Consider the following 21499-nt stretch of genomic DNA (forward strand, 5'->3'; position numbering starts at 1 on the left):
TTGCAGACTGCGAGATTAATGGAAAGGAAAGCCGAAAGGCAAATAGTGTGATTTAATTCCATAGCTCTGAATGCCTATCGAGCTCAGCAATCATAGAGTGCGCAGCAGGCAGGGCAGCAACCAGGATCCATAGCTCATCAGCCCCGATTTCCTTAACAACCAGCCGTTTCATCTAAACATGAATTTCCCATGACCCCAACGGTGCTAACCCTGGGGCTGATCTCAAATCGAAGCTGTGATCTGATGCAAAGGTTGAAATACATAGTGTTACTTTATTTCAAGTATTTCGCCAATCTATCGTTATACTTGTTATCAAGCCTGACTATTGGAACATGATTGTGCGTCCTTTCTTGTTGACAACTTTCCCCGGATTGCGCTCCAGATCTTGGACATCCATGGCTTGAAAATTGTAGTCAGTCACCGGGTAGAAAAGAAAATACACTAGGAATATGAACTCACTGGGACATGTCTAGATACTATCCATGAAACCCCAGTCAGGAGGATAGATAAAGCCCCAAGAAGAATATACCACCTCCAATCCGGATAGTCTTCGAGAACATTCACGTTCATGCCAAATAGGCTCTGTATCATATATCAGCCAGGACCTCAAAAAATCTCGAATTAAGCCCAGCATTATCAATGTTGGCTCTCGAAACATACGGATGCAAATATTAACGGAAGGAAAGCGAACTAGAGAAAGAATAGAGTTAGACCGCGAATATTTGCATCGGCCTTTTCAACCAATATCGATTTTAGACTAACTGTAATCCAACTCAAACGCTTGATACTCGCTGCTTCATTTTTTGAGACCCAAGCAAGCTCCTGTTGATTTGGGTGTTATGTTAGGGAGGAAAGAACAAATCTGCGCCCGTAAACTTACAATTTGTAACAGCTCACGTACAGCCTGTTCCATTCCATCCAGTCTTCCAGTGGCAGATCTTTCAATCTCGCAAATGACATCAGTGAGTTTCTTTTTCATTTTCTCGTCGAGAGAAGCGTGCTCTCTAATGCCTTGTATCAATCTATTGATGTGTGATCGTAGACATGTCCGGACCTCTGCCCGTCTCAATGCGTTGTTCGCAAGCTCGTCAATCAAATCAAGAGTTTCTCCTTTTTGCTCCACCTGCTTTCCTTGCTAGAGTATATATATAGGTTACCACGATGCCTTGGAAATCTTTTCGGAGATATTGAACATATTTTGATTTTTCCTCCTCGACTCTCATATCATTTTGCGCACCAAACTGTCTGGGCAGAAGAGACCAGACACCTTCTTGCGCACAGATACTAAGAGAAAGTCAGTATTCTGAAGCAAGAGACGTCAATATTATACTGACCATAATCTATGTTGCTCCTCTGTTATGAAGAAGCCGCATTCAGATTTGTCAATCAATTTCAAATCAAAGCCATCTTCAGGTGCCTTCTGGCTGATTTCGACCCAACAGGTATCCTTCTGTCGAAGTTTGAACCAATCAATTGACTGCACAATCGGAAGTTTAGACATTGATTTTAGTAGCTGGTCCAAAACTTTGTCGTCTTTTTGAGCTAGAGCATACTGTAGAGGAATTCGCCCGTTATAGTCAGTAGAATACAACTTTGCCTGCGCTGCTATCAAGGCTTTCACAGAATCCTCATTTTTGCAGAGACAGGCGATGTGCATGGGTGTTCTTCCTTCTGTGTCATGCCTCTCTGTAATCCATCCATTATCCGAACAAAGGAGCGTTTCGACCATTTTCAATGCTATTCCTTCTCCAAGAAGTCTTGTATTCTTGATCAAGTAGTTCAATGAAAGGTCATAGCTCCTCATTGCTATCATCAAATCGGCCACATCTTTGTGGTCTCTCTCTAGTGCCCATATCACTGGAGTTCTAGCAAATACCCTTCCATTTCCATCAACCTGGTCCTGGATATTCGGATCCACCTTGTTGTTTCGTAAGAAGCATTCCACAACACTTTTTTCACCGTATTCAGCAGCCCAGGACAACCAGGTGCGCCCACTGAAGTCATGGGAGTTTGGATGGGGAAGAGAATCTATTAGGGTTGTAAGTCTACCACGTTGGACCCTTGAGGTTGGTGGTCCTGGGGTGATGGGCATGCTAAAGTTACAGGGATTGGATCTGGCTTTTAAAAACCACCAAAAGCCCGTGTGGCCATTGTTATCACCCTTATGCGGGTCCGCGCCATGCTTGATGAGTAACTCCATAATATCCATGCATCTGGCACCTGCTGCAAGTGAGAATGGAGTGCGTCCTTGTGCATTTGGGCGATCTGCTTCAACGCCATCGGCCTCGAGTAACGTAATCACTGCAGGGTAATTTTCTTTTTCAACAGCCCATTCCAGGGGTGTCCGCTTCAGGTCATCCTCCTTGTTGACTTCCGCCTTCGGTATGAGCCTTTTCATAATTTCAACCAATTCAAGCTCTTTTGTCAGTGACAATGCCGTTAGGCCTTGCGAGCAGTGGTCGACATCGACCGTGAAGTAAGTTGAATCCAGTAATTGCTTAACAGTTGCGATATCTGATCGAACGACTGCGCATGTCAGGGGAGTAGTGTCATTGCGATACGCCAGATTGGGATCTGCGTTCCTTTCGAGTAGTAGATTTATGACCTGACTCCTTTGAGATTTTTCTTGAAAAGACTCAGCTTCCACAGCCATCAACAATGGTGTTCGGCCGTGAGAATCTCGGAAATTGACATCGGTTGCCTTTGTCAATAGGCACTGTACTATGTCGGTATATCCATTGAAAATTGCCCACTGCAGCGCAGTACGTCTGTCGTCATCTTTGGTAATAACGTTGGCACCGTTTTGGACAAGAAATTCCACGATTTTCAGGTGCCCAAGTTGGGCTGCAAGTGAAAGCGGAGTGTGGCCCATTTTTCCTTCAGCCCTATCAGGGCTCCAGCATTCTTCAAACGCTTTACGGTCTCGAGGTTGTTTGATTCAATTGCCAAAAAAATAGCTGTTCTGCCACTCTGATCAGACAGATTCAAATCCGGTCTCTTTCTAAAAGTGTTTTGAATGTTGAACCTTGCTGTGTAGCTTGCCATAGAGGTGACTGTGATATGTCCCCCTCGTAAAAGTTGATATCGAACTCCTGGATTTCCACGAAGTCATCTATCTGTCGGAGTATATCCTTGCGCCACTTTATCCGAGCCTTTTTTCTTCGCTTGAGTGGCTCATATTGAAGTGCATTGACAAATCGTGTTTTAACTTCAGAGTTGATGGAAGGAGACTTATCAGTCAATCTTTCAATCATTTTGATCTTCAGTATATGGTCTGGTGGCAAGGGCCTTGAGAGTGATGGTGAATGGAGGCGGACTCAGATATTGTCGAGGGCCTTGGAGTTGTCGGAACAAGAGAACAGTCATAACATATTGTACCTGTTACCTTCGGCTGGGTGGCTGCAGCAATGGCTGTTGGAATTGTGATGAGGTGCATTAGCCCGAGCCTCCCTCGTGCCTTTGGGCCTCGTTTGCGAAATGTGATACCTAGGCGCCACGTTGTCCTTCACCTCGCGTGCCTGGGTTGTCAGATCACCATGACCTGGTGTCGCATGACGCTACGTTGCCTCAACTTGTTCGACTAACCCCACTCCCAGTTTATTCCCGCTTAATCGTGGGTTGTGGGCGAGTAGGGGGTGTGAGGTGTAAACCCACCACCTATTGTTACTTATAGCAATAAATTGTCACTCTGTACGCTGTACGGCAAACACCATTATCAAATTTGTTATTGATTGTTGAGATCAAATTGTTCGTTACGTTCCACTTGGTCTTAAGTTGGCCGCGAATTTCTCGGCCTTGACTTTTTGACCCGTCACCTGCATGGGCGCTACTTAGTCCAGCCGAAAAAGTTGCAATCAGCTGGCACTTACGGGGGAAATTACAAGCCTCTAAATTCATGCATATCTCCACTTGGTTCTCCAATCAATGGTAAGAACTAGGCGCTTTCCTTCTCCCGGGCGCTTGGTGGATTGGCCCATAGCAGACGAAAGGGGCCAGGATGTATTTTCGGTTCAAATCAATGAAGACCAACACTGGAGTGGCCAATTATAGCTCTGAGTACATTCGTGATAGGCCTGTAGGAATTCACTGTAATGAGAACTAAAGAGATCTAAGGGCACCACGTCTGAGATAGCACGACGGAGGCCCCTTGCAAGGAAAGCGTCATACTAAGGAAATGGTAGCAAAATGCCCGAATTTTGAGATGGATTAGTTTCTATCACGTTGCCAAAACTACAGTATATTAGGGATTTTGATTATATATTGGTTGGTTAGGTTGAACCCATGTAGAGTGGAGGCTACTTTTGAATAAATAAACAGGAATTCGATTCTGATAGTTGCATCCATTTTGCACTCTTGAGCCGTCGTGCAGTTCCCTTGGTCTCGGCAGATATCGAGATAGATCTGTGACTACTATTTTAGCATAGGAGGCATGGTATCACTCAGTGTACACGTTATATTGCTCTTGTGTGTGCAACGAGGATAGTCTATGCCACGTCCTCACCCAGTGTCATCGCCACCGGTTTGATGGAGCTCTGCTTACCAGTCGTTCTATAGTCCAAGACAGAAGACGAAACGCGAAGGACGGGGCATCACGGATACAAACGCCCTCTTCATCATATCCGGTCGGCACGGCGCTAGTACTATAAAAATAAACCATTTTTTCACCAGTCCATCTCATCCTCTATGCCAATCAATCTTGAAGCCAACGAGGATTTCGGTCACAAGGCGTCTTTAGTAAAATGGGTCCGGGTTACGTAGATATCTGGAATACGGGCGCCCGCGCGAAAATGTAGTATAGGTCGAGGGAAATAGATATTTACACGCGGTCCAACGTGTACTCCTTACAGCTTTTCGGACCTAGGATCTCGATATAGCCGCTGTGATCTCTTAAAGTCATTAGAAAAGAATAAATGCCACTATATTTGTTTTATAAACTCTCGCGGACTTAGCAATTACCGACTGACGGAAAGGCGGCCAAGACAGTCTGGCCAGTCAAATACGTGAAGCAGCCCGATCCCAGTCTTGGTCGGATTGAAAATGTCACGAGCGCTATAAGCAGAGCTCTATAAGGCCCTCGCTCGGCCTTTACATTCCCAGGGCAGGCTTAGAGCCCCGCTGTGCAAAGACAATTGTCCAGAGAGAGTGTAGGGTGAATACACCTAGAGTCGTAGTGGTTTCACAATTGACCGACTGGTTGCATGCGAGGCGACGAATCCGTAGGTCGGCGCAGCGTACTAAGGCAAAAATAGCTTCATCTCGTACGTAATGGTGGGATCAAGTGAAACGGGACCAGTCGAGCGAAAGTAGCGCAGATTGCGCTCAATGGATTACAGGCTTAACGAGTCGCGCTAGGGACAAGGAGAGTGGCGGAGCTCGGTGATCCGGATCAATAGCAAAAATACCTCGCCTGTAGAGCACGGACGAGGATAAGGAAAAAAGAAAATCGGCCAGGCAATACATAGCGAGAAGTTTGAGGTGGCGATGGTAAGGACTATACACGGAACGCAATGTTTACGAACTCTAATTGCACAATTTCTCAAGAAAATTTCATAGCAGTCCGATATGGTGTAGTGGCTAACATCGCCGTCTCTCACACGGCAGCCGGGGGTTCGATTCCCCCTATCGGAGTTTCATTTTTGTCATTTTGGATTTTTCTTTAGTTATTTCATGAGAATTCAAATGTGACTACAAGAGTAGTATTGTGTTTTAGATGTTTGTAATTGTAACTTGGTGCAAAATCTATCCATATTTTGGCAGAAGGATAAACGACAGCAAATGGGATAATGTTGTAACTTAATAGCAGCGTTTGGCTGAACCAAGAGATAATATGTGATTTTGAAACAAAGCAAAGTACGGAGGATATATAATCTAACAGAATAGCAATTCGAAGCCAAGAAAAAGGAAAGAAAGAAATATGAACTACGTATTAACCTTGCGGCTTTAGGTGTTTGTCAATAAGTGGACACTTGTATACATATACAAGCACACGCAACAACAAAACCAGGCCAATGGAATACATAGCGCGGACGGCGTTATGAATATGGATGGGAGAGATCAAACGGTTAGAGAGGAGGACGTTGCACCGTGCAGGGCTCTCAATTTGTCCAACGATCGAACGGGCTCATGACCTCGGATTATCTATATATTCACGCCATTGTGCCGGTAGAACAAACTCATGGCCAAAGGATTCTCTTACTCTATTTCAGAGGCATTTGACCCATTTGGGTCCTCTGTCAAAAAAATATTCATTTACTTGCATATTATTTCAATCAAGAGAAACTCTTGCTGCTCACTGAGTTCAACACCTCAAACTCAACAGCACCATCACAAGTAGACAAATATCCAATGACATGTTCTTCCGGTGAGCCGAACCAGAACGGCGAGTCCGCATTTGACCCTGCGACCCATCTCACATCATATTTTCCGTTTTCGCTTCGCTGAATAGGAACCCGGGTAATTGATGGATGGTCATGTGGGGACCACCATCGAATAGCAGGCAATGTATTCGTGATTGTGTTAATCAAAAGCTGTGGTGATGAAGGATGCCAAACAATCTGTCGGACGGGTTGCTCGTGAACTAGAGCCGATGCAAGTGTCGGGGTGCCCTCTAGTGACCAAATCCAAACGACATTCTGCCTTGCAGTGTCAACAGTCGCAAGGAGGTGACCATCTGGGCTGAAGGTCATTGCCAAGACGCCACGTGGCGGCCCTGAGGACTCGGGGCTCATGCTCAATGCAGACGAGGAGGATGCCTCGGCATATTCGGCGTCTCCCGCGGCACTAATGTATCGCTCGCGCCAAATATGGGAACATTGCTGGTCTGTTTGGAAGACATGTGAGAGTGTCGTTGCGGAAGAGAACTACCAGAATGGAATTAGCAAATAATACCGCGCATACTGAGAAGACAACTCACAGTGCGGGTTCGGAGCAAGTCAACATTCCCATTGACCTTTCCCACGGCCAATATTCCGGAAGTGCCCTGCTCGGGAGCAGGGCTCCACTCAATTTGTTTCACTCCGAGGTCGAAGGAATCATCTACCCCAGACGGTCCGGAATACGTCCTGAAAAGTTGACCGTCCGCTGTGAATACTAGAACCTTTGTGCCTGCACTAGCGACATCCCAGATGGCAATCCATTTCCCATCTGGGCTCCATTTCAACCCTTGTGCATCAATAGTTGGAAGCACGGTCCTGTTAACGAGCTCGTAGGACCCGGGCTCGTGGACGGTCAGTAGGTCCGAAGTCTCCGGTTTGAGTAGGATGGCGAGTTGCCTGGTTTTTGGCCGATAACCAAAGCCGAGATGATGGGCTAACTTTGGTGTCTTAATGACTGAACTGCGCCCAGTCTCTAATGAGTGGACACTGAGTTTAGTGTGCCACGCATGAAACACAAGCACTTCATTCTCGTTGGCGCCAAAATCGATAGCTAATGCTCCCGGCTCAATGTTTTCAATCTCGGCGAATGTTTCAAGCGGAGTGAGCTGCCAGACCGAGATTCGGCTGTCGTTTGCGGACAGGAGCCGCCGCCGGGAGACGACCTCATCATCCGATGAACCAGGAGGTCTTTCCACGTTAAAGTATTTGAGTGATTTGAGTGGAATCTCTTTGATCCTGGCGATCTGTACCTCCTTGTTTTCCGAGGCTACATTTGAGTGAACAACCAGGCCCTTACCACTCACGTGGGCAGCATATAGCCCATGTTCAGACAAGCAGAGATTTAAAGGGGCTAGCACACAGTTAGAATTGCCTAGACAAAATATTGTGTGGACCGGGGACTTACTTCCTGGTCCTGTTGACGCGTCCATTGTTGGCAGTTGAGGGATAATAGTAGTAAGCGTTCGAGAACTATATCAAATGCCGGACCTCAACACATTAGCTTTACAATATCAATCCCTTCTCATACAACGTTGCATATATGCATCAGATTTTTTTTTTCGAGCCCCGATTCTCATTGCAGGACTCCAGGACTTACTGGGTTAGTCTCTGGCCGGCGGCGCCTGGGCATTCATATCAGATTATGTAATCAACACGCGAATCCAACTTGGCAAAGGTCACCTGGGTAATTGAGGTTGATCGAGCAGCTCGGAAGATGTACAAGTAAAAGATAATATGGCAAGGTGACCTTAGAAACCTCAGATGCAAAGGTCAATATCTCAAGTAACACCACGAGCTCAACGCGTTTGCAGCTTCCAACATTGAAGATTGGAATCCCCGCGACGATAAGATAAGCCGGGAAATAGTAATTCCGCATGAGATAGGATGCTTTTCGCAAAAGTTGTTTCTCCATTGTAATGCGACTGGAGGCGATCGTTGACCCATAACCACATTTTTTTCTTTCAAGCGTCAACATAGGTATCTTCAAGCCTCTCAGCCCTTTGCTGGGCCGATTTTCCCGACACTTTTCCCAGTCCCATCTCTCAAAAATGGCATCCGAAACAAGCCCACCGAAGAGCATTGAGCACACCTCCGCGGCTGCGCTTCAAGCCAAGGATAAGCTCTTTGGAAGAAATTTTTATGAAAGTATTGGCAGCCCAAAATATGTCGTTGCCCCAATGGTCGACAGATCTGAATTCGTAAGTTTGCCTTTCAAGTAGTAACATCTGCAGACCAGCGTTAATGTTTTTCGTAGGCGTGGCGCATGCTCACTCGATCCTTCATGCCACCAAACGACCCGAAGCCTTTACTCGCATACACCCCAATGTTCCACGCTCGTCTATTCGGTGAACAAGAGAATGTCCGAGCCAAACATTTCCAACCTACTCGCAAAACCGTCGGAGAAGGCAAGGATGAATTGTTTCTGGATGGAAATCCTGCAATTGACCGGCCACTTTTCGTCCAATTTTGCACAAATAATCCAGATGAGTTCTTGGAGGCTGCCCGCCATGTCGCACCTCACTGCGACGCTGTGGACTTGAACCTTGGCTGCCCACAAGGTATCGCGAAAAAGGGACATTATGGAGCTTTCCTCCAAGAAGACTGGGACTTGATCTATAAACTTGTGCATCGGTTGCACACCGAACTCCCAATCCCTGTCACGGTGAAATTCCGTATCCAGGATACCAAGGAGAAGACCCTGGAGTACGCTAAAATGATTCTCTCCGCTGGGGCCAGCATCATCACTGTGCATGGACGCAGACGGGAACAGAAGGGTCACAACACTGGTGTCGCAGACTGGGGCTACATCCGCTATCTACGAGACAATCTACCTGCGGATACGGTGATTTTTGCCAATGGCAATATTCTTAACTACGGTGACATCGAAACCTGTCTCGAGGCGACCGGGGCCGACGCCGTGATGAGCGCAGAAGGAAATTTATCAGACCCATCCATATTCAGCAAGCCTCCCCCAGCTGGTACAGAAGGAAGAGAATACTGGCGCGGTCGGGATGGAAAGGGCGGTTACCGAATCGACGCCGTTCTGCGACGATACCTTGATATTATCTATAAATACGTTCTCGAACAGCCGGTTCCAGAAAGGAAGCCGCTTTATCTTCCATCCGACCCAGTCGATGAGTTTGCAGAAACCAATGATGCCGAAGATAATGACCACCAGGATGGCCCGCTGAAGAAGAAGCAAAAGCGGAGCAAGGCCGAGAAGGGCAAGAAGTGTCACTCTGCCAGCCTCGGTTTCATGCAGGGTCACCTTTTCCAAGTCTTGCGGCCAATGGTTGCAACTCATACCAACGTTCGAGATGCTCTTGCTACATCGAAACCAGGCGACATGGCCGCTTTTGAGCACACCCTGGTTCTCCTCGAGGAGGCCATCAAAGGTGGACTTCAGGAGTACGAGGCCTCTCCCGATAAGTTTGAAGCACAACCCGATGAGAGTTTGAAGGGATCTAAAGCAGTGATTGCGGAATATGGAAGGCCTTGGTGGATCTGCCAGCCTCATGTTCGTCCTCTCCCCGAAGAAGCATTTGAAAGCGGAGCGATGCGTGAAAAGGGTACAAAGCCTCCGGGCAAGAGTGAGAACGAAGAGAAGAATACGTCTAAGGAGATTGACAGTCCTTCCGAGGGCACGGTCACGCCAGGCGATGGTGCTGCTATAACAGCCACCAATCTCACGCCCGATCCTCTCGTGAGTGGATAAGAATGTGAATATTTGATGCAGGAGTCCTTCTGTGTCTTTTCTTACCTTCAGATACCATTGACCAGTGTAACTTTATAGAAAGTTCCAAGGTTGGATCCAGAGCCTTGTTTGCATAGCGTTGTTATCATGTTTAAAGGAATGCTCATTCTGATCTTTGGATTTGGAGTCTAAATCAATAAATAATACTACTATTTCTACATCCATAGATGTTATCACTTTTGGTGATAGCTCCTATTCTTAGTCTCACAATAGCACATATCTATGTATAAGATGTATGATATAGATCACACCTAACAACGAAGGGGAAACTGAGGTGACCAGCATATCTTTCGTTGGCAAGGAAAGTGCTCCTGGGACTTGAACCTCTCCTTCTTGTCTCTCACCTTTTCATCTCTTCTATTCACAGTCTAACATCTTCCACGGGTACTCTACCAGCTTATCTTATAACTCACTTGCTCGACACTGTTCTCAACCTTGATCTCTCCAACATTACTCTTTCTGTCTCTCATTCCCCATTTTGAGGGAAACTTGTTCACGGTCCTTCACAAGAAAATAAAAATGCAGTCTTCTGAAGAACCTGTCGGTAAGTCTGTGTCAAATTTGTCATTTTGATTCTCTGATCTAACACAATGCCCAGCGTGGCCGAACGCAGATCCTGCGTTGACACAAGAACTCTTGGACTTGTTGCAACAAGCCAGGCATTACCACCAGCTCAAGAAAGGTGCAAATGAAGGTATGTCTGCCCATAGTACCTTCGAGCTAACCATAGAGCTAATATTTGCCTAGTCACGAAGTCTGTGGACCGATGCACGTCCGAGATCGTCGTTATCGCTGCCGACACTGCTCCTCTCGCGATAGTGATGCATCTTCCATTGCTTTGCGAAGACAAGAACGTCCCATATGTGTTTTTGCCCCACAAGACAGCGATTGGTCGAGCATGCGGTTCGGCCCGGCCGATTATCGCGGCTACTATTACCTCGAACGATGCTAGTGACCTGGCTCCACTGATCGAGTCAATTAGGAACAAGGTGGAGCGACTTTTGATCTGAGCAGTTGTCATGAAAATGGTTAAAGGCGGGAGAATCTTTGATTACTGTGCTCTGGAATTTTGTATCTTGCGTTGAGGCTTGCGCTGAGGCTCGTGTCGAGATGGCTACTGCTCCATCTCCCTAAGCCACCTAATATTTCCTATTCTTGATTATTGCCTTTTCAAAGAAATAGGATTGAATACAATCTTCCATCTACTATCAGCGATGATTTGTGGGGGGCTATGAAATATCCTTTTGATTGCACTAGACTAATGGAAAAGCAATGAATAAGTACGACGATGAAGTGAACCTGTGTCCATCACACGAGAGAAGCAAAAAGGCACCAGGCGCAGGTGCAATTGATGCAGCGTACCAAAAGCCTGTCAGTGTTGAATGTCTGATTTGCAGCAACCGAGGAAATAGCAAGTCGCCTCTGGCTCAAGCCCACTCAAATACAAATATTAAGGTTTCATTCACACACGTAGCAAACACTTTGCGTCCGACATGCTGACGATGCAAAACAACGTGGGTGACAGCAGCTGTTTGATAGTTCAGGCCCCAGTTGCTCTCCACTTCGGGGTGCAACACTCTCGCCGACTTCACTACCCAGCTCTGGAAGGAGGCCATACAGCTGCATTGCTTTCTCGACCGAGGCATCCAGTTCTTCACACACGGAATCCGAGGCAACAGCCAGCACGGTGTCATCATGATAGAGCATATACCAGCCGCCGTTCCTAGTGCCAACGGTGCTCATTGGGTATTGTTCAGCGAGTTCATTGAGTTCTCGGCGGGTTTCTAGTATACCCATTGACTCGGGGATCGGTACGATGTATCGGGTCGTCGACTATTTGCAAGGAGTAAGAAAAAAGGCAGACGGTAGCTTTGGGGGGATTTCATAGAGAACAACCTGGTCAGTGGTGTGAACAATGAATACATCGTACAATAGTAGGTCCGGGAGTGGAGGATCTCAGGAGTGGATAATGTCCAGGCGTATGGGGGAGGGGCCCCAGGGGTCTCAAGCATTGTTGATGTTGTACATCGTACATCGTATGTCGTACAATATATAGTAATGAGAGATGACTTTCAACTTTGGAGAATCATCTCAATTTCTTAGAGATGTGACAGGGCCAGGGGGCTATAGAGCTGTACCCCTACCTCAATGAATAGAAGAGACTGCTGATAAATTCCGACAGTCAATTCCAGTCTAATATCGTTCGTTTGCAATTGAACTCGATTTGAATGTCACCACAACAATAAACAACCAGCTTTATTTCCCAGGCTCAGTATCGAATTCTGTTTGGATATAAATGATGTTGAACTACACTGCCTCATCTTAGTTCTAGTCGTTTCATCTCGTCGATGAGCACAACTCGCAGGATGTGTTGCCTCGTATTCCTTGATGCAACACTGCTGTGACCTATTAGAGCCATTAAATGCCAAAATCGAAAGGTAAACTCTGTCTGACTTCTCAGACTGCTGCTGGAAGCTCGATATCGACAACCCACGGCGGCTGTATCAAAATATCCTGGGAGCCCTCCATGGCGGCGTTGATAAAAAGTGTCTCAGAGCCTCGTTTCAGCGGATGCGGATCCTCAGAGCAATGACTTTTGAGAAAGCAATCCATGGGATCTCCTTTATGCTTGATCATGGATAGTGCGGATATGAGAACAGACTGTTCGTTATCAATATCAGTCAAGTGAGAAGGCTCTGAGCTAATTCTCTCGCGCCACCGGACAAGCTTGCCACCCCCATCCTTCATGAATATGACCAAAACAATGCATCAAAGGTCGATATTGGGCTCGAGCTATAGCCTGGAAAAGGTGTTGGCGGCCGGCACCCTGGCCAGAGTGTGTGCGATCCATGATACCCTTTGGCAGCCCATGTGTCATCACGATATCGACATTCCCAATTCTAAAGTCATGCCCGATATCCCGATGATACTGAAAGCCCCAATAGCCACACGACGGGGTGTATGGGCTAGCGTAAACATTCAATAGAGCACCATTTTGTAAGCGAAACGAGTGGATACCTTCATCTAGGAAGTGATACCCGTTTCTTTCTCCTCGCCAAATAACTCGCGAACTTCTCCGTAGTTGCCATAAAACTTCTGAATTAGATGAGGATCCAAGGGTTGGGCTTCTGTCGCTTTTCTCTGGAAAATTGGGATGTCCATAGTGAAGTCATGGTTGCCGGCGATCACAAGTTTAAGAGGTGAATTGACGGCTCGTAAGAAGCGAATCGAGGCTTTGTACTCCTCGATTTGTGATTCTGTAGTGAGGTCTCCGCAGTGAATCGCGACATCCGCATATTGGCGTGAGACAAAGTCTGGTGGACTATCAAGCCCGTGTGTGTCGGAAAAAATCAGAAATCGAGTTTTGACATCAGCCGCTGGTGTAGCCTCTGACATCCTGAATCCGAGTGACATGGGATATCTTTTTGCTTTGTGGTCAAGTCGATGAAGAAAGTCAGTCTTGCTCAAGCCGAGCGGAATGTATTTCATAGTGACCGCATTATCGATAGATATAAGGTAAAGTGCCTTAGGCCCCAAAGCTTCCTGATTGGTCTCGTACACAACACTGAATGTATGGATAGTACGGAATATAGTATCCTTTTAGGAGACTAAACGCTGGAACCCTTCAAATGTTCCCTTGAAATGCTAAAATCAGGCATAGTTTATACAAATTGAGTGATAAATAAATGATGGATACGGCGATGACTCGAGACGAGAGACAGCCTAAACCCAGAAACTCAGTTTGATCAAGGTGGATTCAAAAGAATGAAAGACCGCTAGAAAGATATGCCGAAGCCTTCTACCTCGCCACAACCTGTTACTCTAACTTTGGCGGCAGAGTTTCAGGCTGAAGGATATGTATCTAATTTTGATCTGTAATAACCTTGAAATCCTTGAAGGGAAATCAATGTTCAGATCAGAAAACTACATACAATAAAAACCACAAAAATCCTTAAACTGAGATAGGAGCCTGGACACCAAATAACAACAGCCACATATCGTCGACATCAGATCAGAAAAAAATGTCGTCACCTAAGCCCTTCGTTCTCTTCTTCAACCCAGTGCAACATGCAGTGCCCTTCTTCCAAAACCTGCAAGAGGTCGCGCACACGGAGGTTATCACGAGCAAAAGCAGGGAGGAGTTTTTCAAGGATATCACAGACAAGTACAAGAATATCTTTGCCATTTACCGGACATCTGCTAGCGGCACTGTGAGCATTAAATTCCTATCTCTCAGCAGTCTTGTCCCTCTATGGTTGAGACATTGGCTGAAGGATATCACGGTCAACGTTAACATGGTATCTAATGCAGGTAGCCGGCAAATTTGATGCTGAGTTAATCGAGCGTTTGCCACCAAGCTGCAAATATATATGCCATAATGGTGCCGGTATGTAAACGCACCGCTCCTACGGACTTGGGAGGCTTCCACTTACTTGTCATCATATAGGATATGACCCGATTGACACAAGTGCATGCGCCAAAAGGGGCATCATAGTCACTAACGCTCCGGATCCTGTCACCGATGCGACCGCCGACTTGGCCATCTTCCTCATGTTAGGTGCATTGCGACATCTAAATCCCTCTATCTTCTCTCTGCGCGCAGGGAATTTCAAGAAGGGGGTTGAATTCGGCCACGACCCCCAGGGCAAGACCCTGGGTATCCTTGGAATGGGGCGCATCGGCCGTGCTATCAAACATCGCTGCGATTCCTTCGGTCTCAAGACCGTCTACCACAACCGTAACCCTCTCCCGTTTGAACAGAATGCTGGGGCTGAGTATATATCATTCAGAAAGTTGCTTGCGGAGAGCGACATCATCAGTGTTAATGTACCTCTGAACACCCACACGAAGCACTTGATTGGTGCAGCGGAGATCGCTCTGATGAAGCCGGGTGTTGTTCTCATCAACACGGCACGAGGTGCTATCATTGACGAGGCTGCCATGGCCGATGCGCTGGAAAGCAACCATATTGCTGCCGCGGGCTTGGACGTTTATGAGCGGGAGCCCGAAATAAATGAGAAGCTCATGAAGCAAGAGCGTGCCCTGATGGTTCCACACATGGGGACTCATACCACGGAGACACTGGGTAAGATGGAAAAATGGGCAATGGAGAACGTGCGGCGTGCGATTGATGGCGAGCCGCTCCTGTCGCCTGTTCCGGAGCACCGGTCCCTGGTCAAGAGCAAGGCAAATTAAAGCCTGGAGATAGTGGTTATTAGTATAGCAGTAACCGCAAACAATGAATTCATATCGAAATAAGGTATCTTGTATTGCTGAACGACTTGCGAATTACTGAAGTCCCAAAAAGCCTCGGTCATTAGTAATATATGTCTTGTAGTGTGCCATGCTCTACTCATTTGATGATACCAAATTCCTGATATAACTAACTATAAACCCCAACAGGTAAACTTGGAACAAGGCCGTGCTTAAGAAGAAATTGCCTATTTTGGTTCAATGACCTATTTTGGGATAATTACTAAGTAGTCACCAGCATGTTTTGATGCAGATCTAGCTTGGTTTCTCACCTACCACACACAAAATTATAAGAAGCTATCTAGATATCAGCAGACACTGGGAACATTGAAGTTGTGAATATAAGCAAGAATGAGGGGGCGAAGCCAATATAATTTGAGCCAGATTATCCCTGGGCGACTACATGAAAATGAGCTGTGCGGTTGAACTATCAGCCGATACCTTGAAGCGCACTTTCATCCCGAGGGTGTCAAGACCGAATTGTAGCAATGACTACTTGGCATTTGAAGATTAATGACGCTGTTAATAAAAGGTCTCATCCTCCTCATTTGAATCAAGCCCAGTCCATCCATATAGTCTACATTCAAGAGTCAAGAAAATCCACACTTATTTGTATCCCCCTCACAGCCCTAAAAATGGTCAAGATTGCTCTGCTCGGTGCCGCTGGCCAGATCGGCACCCCACTCAGTCTCTTGTGCAAAGCAGTATGTCATCCCTAACAAATTAACCCTGGAAGCTATCACACCCGAGGCTCAGTGTCTGACCAATGGAAGAGTGATCTATTTGATGAGATCTCACTCTATGATATTGTTCACGTACCCGGTATTGCCACCGATTTAAACCATATCGACACCAGGGCCAGGGTCAGTGGCCATCTTCCCGAGAACTCTGGTCTCAAGAAGGCCCTCAGTTGCGCAGATGTTGTCGTAGTAACCGCCGGTATCGCTCGCAAGCCTGGCATGACCAGAGATGGTAAGCAATGTATTCATATAGTGCTTGATCAAGGTGAATTACTGACTATGATTACTTAGATTTGTTCAGAGTGAATATTACCCACCAGCAGTCGGGGTGCTGTAAAAGAAACTCGTGGGAAGTCAAGTGCTAACTACAACCTAGACCAACGCCGGCATTATTCGAGACATTTTCACTGAGATTGCAGCCACATGTCCACAGGCGATGTGTTGTGTTGTTACGAATCCGGTAAACTCGACTCTGCCAGTTGCCACTGAGGTACTGAAGAAAGCCGGTGTTTTTAATCCTACTCATATCTTCGGTGTGACTACGTTGGATGTTGTTCGTGCCTCTACATTTGCTGCCCACGCTCTGGGCGACAATGTTGATCCCAAGGACTTCAAGGTTCCGGTCATTGGTGGTCATAGCGGTGCTACTATTCTTCCCCTGTACAGTCAGGCTCAGCCCCCGGTCAAATTGGATGATGAAACTCTGGCAACTGTGATTAATCGTATGTTTACCATGCTCCAAATGGCAAAAGTTACTTTACCAACCATACCAACAGGTGTTCAATTTGGTGGCGACGAAATTGTCAAAAGCAAGCAGGGGGCTGGAAGCGCCACGACGTGTATGGCCTACGCTGGTTTCCGCTTCGTCAAGGCTCTTCTTGCAGGTAAAAGGGGAGAGTCCATTACCGAGGAAGCCTTTGTCTATCTGCCGGGGATTCCTGGGGGCAAGGAGATTGCCGCTGGTCTTGGAGTTGACTACTTCGCTGTCAAGATCCAGCTTGGAAAGACGGGTGCTACCAAGGCCTTGCCTATTGGCAAAATATCTGAAGATGAGACTAAATTGCTCGAGGTGGCTCTCAAGGACCTTAGGGCAAATATCGCGACGGGCCTGTCTTTCATGGCATAATCGCTTTTAACCTACGAGGGAAAGGAGAAATAGGGTTAGGAACGTGAAACTGGATTGATGTACCATAAGGTCTCAAGTCCGGGGTGTTTATATGTGACAGAAATACGTGACCAATATTGTATCTGGGCATGGTTTCTATAGGTTTCAAATAGTAATATGAAAATGTATTTACCGATATAGAATACGGAAGATTTCGGAAAGAAAGCGAGAATGGTCACACATGAGAGTGAATAGACCGATATTTCAGACTGTTTAATCAAATTCACCACTATTCTTTCGGAAGATAAAAGGAATCGGCAAGGATAAAGCGGTGGCATGGTAATCCCTATCACTGTACTCACACCCAAGAGCCCAACCACGTAGGCAATGTCCTAAGCTTTGGACTCGGTCCAAGTGCCCGCTTGCTCTCTGCAACAGCATGGATCAATGCACTTGCAAAGCCTTGGCGACTAGCATCCCCGGATGACCCCGATCTGAGACCATATTCTTCCGACAAGACTCGATGAACCTCCCATCTTGCATCCTCTTGTCCCTCGGGAGACTCAACGGTGTCTTCTTTCTGAAGCTCCCACCCTGCCTTTTGCGCCACCGCACAAATCATCTGTGGGGATATAATGGATTGAACATTATCATCCCGGTCTAAGGCGTTGTCTCTAGAGTTGAATTCAGCTTGTGAGATTGCTGCTAGCAGATGTGGCAGAACGGCGATATCGCCACGGACATCGAGGGAGTACTCCGAAATGAGAAGATGTTTCGTTCTTCCACGGAGAGCTGCCAACATTGGCAGCAACGTGTCGGCAGATGGCAGGTACCAAACCGAATGCACAAACACAGTATAGTCATAAACTTGCTCTGAAACGCTTGAATTGAGGAACTCTTCAAGGGTTGATTGATGGAATGTCATTCGGTCGCCAATGGGATTCTGCTTTAATTTGTCTTGTGTTTCTCCTAGAGTCATAGGTGCGCCTGGTGGGATTATCAGCCCGACTCTTATTTCATTGATTCAAATGAAACAAACCGTAGTCCAATGGTGCCGGGTCAATTCCTGTGACATGGCCCTGGTCGCCCACTATATAGGCTGCCACCAAGGTAAAATCTCCTTGTCCACAACCAATCTCGAGGATCTTTGAGCCTAGGGGGATATTCCATTTGTTCAAAACGTCGAGCCTATGTTGGATTTGAGGCTCCGATGACCCACCATCGGAGAGCTTCGCGATGTTGATCAGGTCTGAAGACATTTCTGCTGGTTGTACAATAGAAAACTTGAGGCGATTAACGACTAGATATATGTGCCTACCTGCTTGAATACCACCTTCTACTCTACCCCGTATGCCTTGCTCCGTAGATTGCAGTGAGATTATTCCCAAAGACAATTGAGTCACATTGTAAATGAGTCACATTATAAATCAAGGCTTTCAGTAGTCTACGAGCACAACTGAGTCAGACACCATGCCGCATTTGTCTTAGTGCCGGGATAAGCCCGGAGGTACCGGGGACAACACGTGAAGGACAGGGGTTCGGGAGGGTTGGGTCTGAGGTTAGAACGAAAAGGAGTAAACAGATAATTGCAGCAGAGTTGGGGGGGAAAGAGAGGAAGAGAGGAAGAAAGGGAAATTCAGAGCAGGGAAATGTCCTTAGAAGGTGTATATAGCCTTCTAAGGTTGTTAGACTGACACTATATAGTTACATACTCCTTTGTCATAGCAGAGAGCATCAAGGTTAGCTTTCTCAACAACCAACCATACACGTCTCTTTGACAGATACGGTATGTTATAAGGACTATGTATGACCTTCGAAGCCTCTAAGATCATATCACTTCTCGATCGGATAATAATGTTGTGATTCTCTATAGGCCTAGAAAAACGGGGAAGTGAACTCCGTTCTATAGCTTTCCTCGATTCAAGAATCGCACAGGGAGATCAACATGTCGCGCCCGCAGATATTCCGCCACATTCTTCCCCAGGAAATCGACCGTGGTGGTCACACCGACACCCCGGTCTAGTAGATTGCGAAACAGGAAATGTACCGCATGAAGACTAGGTAACTCGAAGCGCTCAATTGCCAACTTCTGGTTCTCGTAGCCAATATCTCCCAACAGCTCTTGCGCCTTGTCAACAGACAACAACGCCCGCAGCCATTGGCACTCATCACGGTGACGCACCCAGAAGCCGCAGTTAGCGTCGGCACCTTTGTCCCCAGAGCGTGCATGGACGATCCAGCCTAGAGGGCCACGGGTCGTCGGCCCAAAGTCGCGGGTAAGGTCGATGGGTCCGTCAGTACGAGCCATGGGCTGCGACGGTTGGCGTGATGGATATGTCCTAGTGTTTGCCGGAGGTAAGATATCGAGAGTCTGCGTGGATGCCACCGGCTTCCAGGGCATGTGAACGCGGTGCTGGACCGCAGATTGTGGCAGCAAGCTAACATAGTACTCAAAAATGGCACGCGGGAATCCCTGGCGCATATCCAAATGAAACGTAGCGCCAGGGTAGCCCTGCATGATGTTATCTGTGATAGGTTTCAGGAACCGTGTTGGTGCAAGGTCCTCTGCATGCCGTGCCTGTACAACGATGCGCAGCGGCACAGTAGCGCGGTTCTGGTTGTGAGGGTCAGAGAGGGAAGAGCCTAATAAATCAAAATTGAGCGATGTATATTTGTCCGAATAAGGTGACAACAACTGGCGAATCTGTGCCTCCAGCATGCGAGCTTTGGCTTCGATATCCAAACCGGTCAAAAACCACCACGCCTCTGCCTGGAACCCGCCTCGCGCAGTGATACCAACCTTAGTGGTAGGCGGAGGAGGACCGGATCGCACCCCATGAACAGCGACACGATTGACACCACGCTGTGAGAAGTGTATACCATCGAGGACCGCAGTGACATCAGAGTTGAAGTACCAAGGTCCTTGTATTTCATAGAGCAGTTGCGATGTGCAAGTATCGACAGTTACAGCCCCACCGGTAGCATGCGCCTGCTTGGTGATCACAACGTCACCTTCGGCAGAGATCTCGGCGATGGGATATCCGATATTGGTCCAGCCATCTCCATTTGCGTGCTCTAGGTCTTTGAAGCCTGTAAAGTTACCACCGCAGACATAGTTGCTGCACTCAATCAGATGGCCTGCCACAAACGCATTCGCCAGCTTGTCAAGCTCATCTCGTTGCCAGCCATGGTACCAGTAAGCAGCTCCGATGACAGGCGAAGCATCCGAGACCCGCCCACATAATACGATGTCGGCACCATCTGCGAGAGCAGCCGCAATGCCGAGGCCACCGAGATAACACTGCGCATAGATAGGCTTGAATGACCAATCTGCCAATCGCTCGCCTGTATAGACGTTGCGAAATTCAGACCCGGAAGTCAATCCCTTCTGGACAGTAGATAGCACTTCATCCCCGGAAACCCACGCAACCTAGGCATCCATATCAGCAACTTTTGATCAGTTTTTAGCAAGGCGTTGACTGACCTTCAAGTCCAGCTTCTTTGCCTCAACCATACGCATCACCACCTCGTAGAGGCCCTTTGTGTCGGTCACTCCAGCATTGACCGCGAGCTTAATTCCATACTTGGCTAAATCATCCAGAGCTGGCTCAAGTGCTTCGAGGAAGGAGAGCTCGTAGGTTGGAGCTGTTGGTTCTTGGGAGGTTGCCTGGTCCACGCGCCGACCCGCGGCAGTGGCCATGTTAAACTCGCTCATGAAATCGGCAATGATCACATCGATAGGATCGGTTGGGTAGTGATGCGCAAATTCAGCGATAGCCTGACGCCGGTCTGAGGCAGAGCCCGAGGCACCTAATAGGTCAGTTGGAGTACATCATGAATGCAAGTATACTAACCTGCAATGCGAATGGGACGGCCCTTGTATGTCATTGTGCTTTAACCAAATACTGTCTTGTATCCCTGTACAAAGAGGTAGTAGAAGATCAGAAAATAAATGCTTGATCCTAGGTTTTCCCTCTTGTTTTCCTTCACATCGCTTGCGTCACACGGCCGAGGTGAGTTGTGTCCCTCGGCTGAGAATGCGGGGTTGATGGAACGAGAGATCTAGTCTGTGGTCTTTGTGATGAATGTACGGGGAGATTTATAAGGTTCACATTTTGTTTCATTCGAAAGAGATCTCGTTCGGGTATTGGGTTATTGAAGCCTCTAGGTCTGAGTAGTAAGGGGAAACTGGCCATGCGATATCAGATATAAGCTAAATTACCGTGTTGAGGCTAGCGTGTTCGGTATACTTCATCCGAAAGGTGCCCCTGTT

General features: G+C 47.2%; 11 protein-coding genes across 11 annotated transcripts; 5 read left to right on the plus strand and 6 right to left on the minus strand.

Annotated features, from left to right (window-relative positions):
• Positions 1-690: 690 nt before the first annotated feature.
• N7455_009382 (ankyrin repeat domain-containing protein) lies at positions 691-2872 on the minus strand (the record flags this gene model as incomplete). Its single annotated transcript, XM_065606193.1, has 4 exons — positions 691-822; positions 881-1135; positions 1158-1284; positions 1335-2872. 4 exons carry the CDS (start codon positions 2870-2872, stop codon positions 691-693), a joined length of 2052 nt encoding a protein of 683 aa, XP_065460156.1.
• A 3397-nt stretch (positions 2873-6269) lies between these two features.
• Positions 6270-7804, minus strand: N7455_009383 (WD40 repeat domain-containing protein; the record flags this gene model as incomplete). The annotated part of the gene is made up of 3 exons (XM_040954723.2): positions 6270-6860; positions 6914-7725; positions 7780-7804. 3 exons carry the CDS (start codon positions 7802-7804, stop codon positions 6270-6272), a joined length of 1428 nt encoding a protein of 475 aa, XP_040814941.2.
• Positions 7805-8422: 618 nt separating this feature from the next.
• On the plus strand, positions 8423-10089 carry N7455_009384 (tRNA-dihydrouridine synthase family protein; the record flags this gene model as incomplete). Its single annotated transcript, XM_040954785.2, has 2 exons — positions 8423-8572; positions 8629-10089. The coding sequence occupies 2 exons, from the start codon at positions 8423-8425 to the stop codon at positions 10087-10089; spliced, it is 1611 nt and encodes a 536-aa protein (XP_040814811.2).
• A 558-nt stretch (positions 10090-10647) lies between these two features.
• On the plus strand, positions 10648-11138 carry N7455_009385 (uncharacterized protein; the record flags this gene model as incomplete). The annotated part of the gene is made up of 3 exons (XM_040954631.2): positions 10648-10672; positions 10727-10822; positions 10876-11138. The coding sequence occupies 3 exons, from the start codon at positions 10648-10650 to the stop codon at positions 11136-11138; spliced, it is 384 nt and encodes a 127-aa protein (XP_040814835.2).
• A 483-nt stretch (positions 11139-11621) lies between these two features.
• Positions 11622-11916, plus strand: N7455_009386 (uncharacterized protein; the record flags this gene model as incomplete). The annotated part of the gene is made up of 2 exons (XM_065606194.1): positions 11622-11642; positions 11668-11916. 2 exons carry the CDS (start codon positions 11622-11624, stop codon positions 11914-11916), a joined length of 270 nt encoding a protein of 89 aa, XP_065460157.1.
• Positions 11917-12585: 669 nt separating this feature from the next.
• On the minus strand, positions 12586-12876 carry N7455_009387 (uncharacterized protein; the record flags this gene model as incomplete). Its single annotated transcript, XM_065606195.1, has 1 exon — positions 12586-12876. One exon carries the CDS (start codon positions 12874-12876, stop codon positions 12586-12588), a length of 291 nt encoding a protein of 96 aa, XP_065460158.1.
• A 276-nt stretch (positions 12877-13152) lies between these two features.
• Positions 13153-13524, minus strand: N7455_009388 (uncharacterized protein; the record flags this gene model as incomplete). The annotated part of the gene is made up of 1 exon (XM_065606196.1): positions 13153-13524. The coding sequence occupies one exon, from the start codon at positions 13522-13524 to the stop codon at positions 13153-13155; it is 372 nt and encodes a 123-aa protein (XP_065460159.1).
• Positions 13525-14150: 626 nt separating this feature from the next.
• On the plus strand, positions 14151-15324 carry N7455_009389 (D-mandelate dehydrogenase-like dehydrogenase; the record flags this gene model as incomplete). Its single annotated transcript, XM_040954739.2, has 3 exons — positions 14151-14339; positions 14440-14515; positions 14576-15324. 3 exons carry the CDS (start codon positions 14151-14153, stop codon positions 15322-15324), a joined length of 1014 nt encoding a protein of 337 aa, XP_040815017.2.
• Positions 15325-16016: 692 nt separating this feature from the next.
• Positions 16017-17247, plus strand: N7455_009390 (malate dehydrogenase; the record flags this gene model as incomplete). The annotated part of the gene is made up of 5 exons (XM_040954528.2): positions 16017-16085; positions 16155-16353; positions 16413-16423; positions 16498-16843; positions 16898-17247. The coding sequence occupies 5 exons, from the start codon at positions 16017-16019 to the stop codon at positions 17245-17247; spliced, it is 975 nt and encodes a 324-aa protein (XP_040814994.2).
• Positions 17248-17584: 337 nt separating this feature from the next.
• N7455_009391 (class I SAM-dependent methyltransferase) lies at positions 17585-18485 on the minus strand (the record flags this gene model as incomplete). Its single annotated transcript, XM_040954579.2, has 2 exons — positions 17585-18213; positions 18266-18485. 2 exons carry the CDS (start codon positions 18483-18485, stop codon positions 17585-17587), a joined length of 849 nt encoding a protein of 282 aa, XP_040814985.2.
• Positions 18486-19129: 644 nt separating this feature from the next.
• Positions 19130-21114, minus strand: N7455_009392 (acyclic terpene utilization AtuA family protein; the record flags this gene model as incomplete). Its single annotated transcript, XM_040954659.2, has 3 exons — positions 19130-20656; positions 20711-21036; positions 21081-21114. The coding sequence occupies 3 exons, from the start codon at positions 21112-21114 to the stop codon at positions 19130-19132; spliced, it is 1887 nt and encodes a 628-aa protein (XP_040815013.2).
• Positions 21115-21499: the final 385 nt, after the last annotated feature.

This window comes from Penicillium solitum, assembly GCF_028829755.1.
Source record: "Penicillium solitum strain IBT 25940 chromosome Unknown utg000008l_segment0_segment0, whole genome shotgun sequence".
NCBI classification, from domain to species: domain Eukaryota; kingdom Fungi; phylum Ascomycota; class Eurotiomycetes; order Eurotiales; family Aspergillaceae; genus Penicillium; species Penicillium solitum.